This window comes from Homarus americanus, unplaced genomic scaffold (genome assembly GCF_018991925.1).
Source record: "Homarus americanus isolate GMGI-L3 unplaced genomic scaffold, GMGI_Hamer_2.0 scaffold57980, whole genome shotgun sequence".
Classification (NCBI taxonomy): domain Eukaryota; kingdom Metazoa; phylum Arthropoda; class Malacostraca; order Decapoda; family Nephropidae; genus Homarus; species Homarus americanus.
This window is the reverse complement of record NW_024716703.1, coordinates 21,635,445-21,639,840: the sequence shown is the minus strand read 5'-3', so window position 1 is coordinate 21,639,840 and position 4,396 is coordinate 21,635,445. Positions and strand designations below refer to the sequence as shown.

Here is a 4,396-nt window from a genome sequence, read left to right as displayed (position 1 = left end):
TGTTTTTATTGAATTAATGTTTGTGTGTGCAAAATTAACAATACAATATATTAATAATATGTGGAATATTCGAGGAGACGAGACGGCTGCCGGCATTGTTTATGTTAAAGCTTACAAAACCAGTGACTGATTGGTTCTACATATAAAACTGAAGAAAATAAGACCCTGATTTTAGCTGTTGTAAAATTAATGTAAAAAAATTAATATGGTTGTTTGAAGTACCTGTAATGTAATTTAATGTTAATAAATGGAACAATATAAGTAGCTAACCATTAATGGTAAAAAAAAAAAGTGAGACCGCGTATGTAAGTGTGCACATGTGAAAACATATCGTCATTACTCTACATAAGAATATGAAAGCAACACTTATTTACTGCTCATATATATTGAAGAGTTAAATGTTGTACTCTGTATAGACAAGCAGAGAGAGAGAGAACGCAGCCGAACTGCCGGATGTAAACAAACCTTAATTTCCCGCGGCTTTTTTTTTTTTATGATTAGCCACCGCATAGGTCACTGAATCATTGGGGCCTGAGGGCAAATATTTAATACCCTGTAATAATAATAATAATAATAATAATAATAATAATAATAATAATAATAATTCAGATAAGTAAAAAAAAAAAAAAAAACTGCCTATCTACCTATTGGACAAACTAAAATCGTTCCGGACCACGGGAGTTTCCGGACCACAGAATGCCGGACTAGAGAGGTACAACCTGTACTGTATATCTAAAAAAAATAATAAGTTTTCTTGTACTATAGATATTGGTCACTGATATAGTATTCTTAATTTACTTATTCAGAATAGTGTGTATTTGTATTAGGCAGTTAATGATGTTTAAGTTTGATTCCTTATTATTTTTAACCGTTAGTGTACACAAACTTCAATAGAAATAAGTAGATAGTTGCACATCAAGTAAAATTGTTTGTCATCCACAGTATGAGAAAATTTAGACATGTTATTATGATTCATGCATTGTATGAACAATCCCAGATTATAAAGAATTGCCCCTGCTCACACACTATTGGGATAATTCATACATTGTATGAATTCTCCCAACATACATGAAACTAACCCAAATGACAATGTTGCTTTTTTAAATGTTATTGTGATAGTATGGTATTATAGCTCTGTCTGTTGCAACAGTATACTGTATAAAGTGATCATAAATTTCAATCCTTAACAGTAAAATTTCATCTTCCATAAATGTAGGGAGAACTTTTAGCATACCACTGACATTTTAATGAGAGTTACTAATGAATAGCCTTTTCCTGTTTGTTAACAGTACAATACAGTTTTTTGAAAGATGATAACATTAAATAAGATTCTGAGTGATTTATGTTGTTTTCATTATATTGGGATACTTATTTTCTTACCTCATGGTGAAAGGTTTTGCAAATTTAACTTGGAGGTTTGCACATAATGTACAGTACTTGTAAGTCTGTGTTACTTGCACAGAAAAAATACTCTCATTTATAGTTATCTGTACAGTATACATCATAATTTTACATGGGTTCAGTCATCTTGGTAAATGTTTTACATTATCCTTTCATTGTAATTTTCAAGTGCAAAGTTAGTTTTGGGATAGGTTTCAACATAATTATATTTCAAAGTGCATGTTGTGACAAAGCAGATATGGTAATACCTGTCCTACGTGCCTGTTGTGACAAAGCAGATATGGTAATACCTGTCATACGTGCCTGTTGTATCATAACTCGCTGCCATTACTGTTGACATAAATGTCCTCAGTAATGGGAAATATACAGTTGATAATTATAAATATAATTTGAAAGTTTTCATTTCCATCTTTAACCAATCCCTTTTAAATGAAGGAAATTTCTTGTTACTTAATTTTATCATTCACTTACAAAATTACAGGATTTTACTGTAGTACGTAGTTACATACTACTGAATTAACCTACTCCCAGCACAATATAGTCTATGCACCATGAGAGATTTAAGGTTTAGCAATATTTTCCCTCAAAAGCATTTCTTGAAATTATTTATTTTTATTTCCTCACAGCCGGCTGACAGGAGAACTCCAAGAAGAAGTAACATATGCAGAGCCCGTTTTGGTTCCCCAGGCTCTCAATAAACCTGTTAATCTTGTGCTGAACATGTCTCCTAAGGCTACCTTAAAAACACCTGGCTCTAATACTCCTGGAGGGAATGTGGGGACTGTAGGAGCCCCCATGGGACCATCTCTAGGGCTTCCTACTACTGGAGTGTCAGCAGGACCTCATGATATTCCCTTGCATTACACACCAGAGTCATACTCTACTCACGGAACTCTGCGTTCATCAGAGAAGTATGGAACAAGGGGCCGTGATCACCGACCACGAGATTATGACCACAGGCTGGTTGATGGATACTCAACCACCCGCTCTGTCAAGAAGGTGTACCTGTGAGGTGCCTGCCCCCACAATTCCCCAGCCCCCCTTAAAGAGCACTCAAGTCTCCTGTATATTGTGAACTTGAGTCATAGCCTCACCATAGCTTTGCATTATTTGCTGGAAGCGCGTGGGTGGGCTGGCCAGGTGTGGGCATGTGGGATAGACGGATTTGTGAGCTCTAAGAGTCCCACACAGAAGGTCACGTTCTAGTCCCCACTCACCGCCAGTATTATGTACATACCACCCTAGTGCCAAGAGACACTTCTACTCCTTCGGTAAAACTCCTGTAATCAAAGTATTCTGTAGCTAGTGTCATGTAAATCAAATCATTGAGTCATGAGACACTGCTGGCAATACTCGATGTGACGTTAGCAAGCATGAGAAGACGTAGGGTGTAAGAAGTGACTTAGTTTAAAGTAGAAACAATATAACAATAATACAATGGAGGTTTTAATAACAAAGCACTGACATTATTTGTAAAATACAAGATATTTCTTGATGGTCCTCAATCAGTGAAGAAAAAAGATAAAGGAACTGATACAGTCAGCTGTTATATTACCGTCTGATTGAATAAAGTTGTAGTTTTACAATCAACCCATTTAAAATGAATTGATGTAAACTTTCTAGAGTTATAAGACATGATTAGAGGTGTCTAATACAAAAATACACAATAGTTTGACTTTTGCAAAATGTTGAATGCATACGTTATGTGAACAGGACTGAAGATATAATTTATGGTGTTTGATACAGATGCATCTAAGCATTTTTTAACCAATTGTTGAGTGTTAACACCAAAGCATCATGTAGCCTAGTTAGTGGTGTTTACAGTGCAGACAAATGGATAACTCAACCTGGTTAAAGTTGGGTGATACAAACACCAGAGAAGAGATGATTTGATAAAACTACATTATCTCCACACACAAGAATCATATAGCATGATTGAGGTTTTCGTACCAGATTATGGGACCATATAGTGTGATGTCACATAATCTGGCAGGCTTAATTTGTGTATCTCTTGTAACTTGTATAGGGCCTGTGATAAGTGATACTGCTTGGACACTCGACATCACAACTGTGTGTAAGGAATTCTGAGGGGTCACTGACTCCTCTGCTCTTGTCTAGTATATATGCTATGTAATATATCACCCAATCCTATTGCTATATTCTCATAGACAATTTTGCTCGAAATTCCTTCTGTCTCGGTCTTCACTCTGATAATTTTTATTTAGACTGGATGATCTGTATATAGTGTACTCTTGTCCATTGTAGAAGTATTTAATAACAAGTGGTTGGATCAGCAATATTTTAGCCTTTGAATACAAGTTCCCCAAGGCTATTACTCCCAACTATAGATTGGTAAGGAATTTAATACAAAGCATGAGAGGTTATCAATTGCTGATCTTTTCACAAAGGTGAACTGACAAGTCATATTTCCAACAGTACATTGTGTCTGATAAGGAATGAAATGGGTAATTACATGCTTAGGCTGATACAGTTTTTCTCAGTATGATATTCTGACAAAGTTACACACATTAGTGCTAAAAGAAATACTTTTGAATGAATATTTAGCCCCAAAATTTCTGCTTTATGTATTACACAACTCCTGGGGGATGAATTTTGTCTACCCAAGTGTGTAATTTCCTCTGTGGAGTTGATTGATAATGATAATTGCATTCTGCATTATTTTTCATGCATTGATTTTTGTAACCTCATTTATCCTTTAATAACAGTATTGTTTTTACCTCTTGTACTTTTGAAAGAGGCACAAAATGGGCACAAACTATTGGTGCTTTCATATAATTTTGTACTTTATTTTTCTCACTCTTTAAATGGATATAGTGATATAGGTATGTATGTCAGTCCTTTTTTTATGGTTATTGCCAATTCAGCAAAGGAATGTACTAGATAGTTTCCATCTTTGTGCAATCATAAGTAAATATACACAAGGTTAGTATGCTAAATTATCATTGGGTTCACACACAATACATGAAGATCTGAC

General features: G+C 34.9%; 1 protein-coding gene across 3 annotated transcripts in view; it reads left to right on the top strand.

Moving 5' to 3' along the window:
• The window catches only part of LOC121858333 (semaphorin-1A-like), a 103,041-nt gene extending 99,122 nt beyond the window's left edge, over positions 1-3,919 (top strand). For 2 of the 3 annotated variants that reach the window (XM_042354720.1, XM_042354719.1), the window contains exon 14: positions 2,028-3,919. In XM_042354720.1, the coding sequence (XP_042210654.1) occupies positions 2,028-2,412 (385 nt within the window). In that variant the 3' untranslated portion in view covers positions 2,413-3,919. The remainder of the gene's footprint in view (positions 1-2,027) is intronic. The other variant, XM_042354721.1, reaches the window with a different exon arrangement.
• The last annotated feature ends 477 nt before the right edge of the window (positions 3,920-4,396 follow it).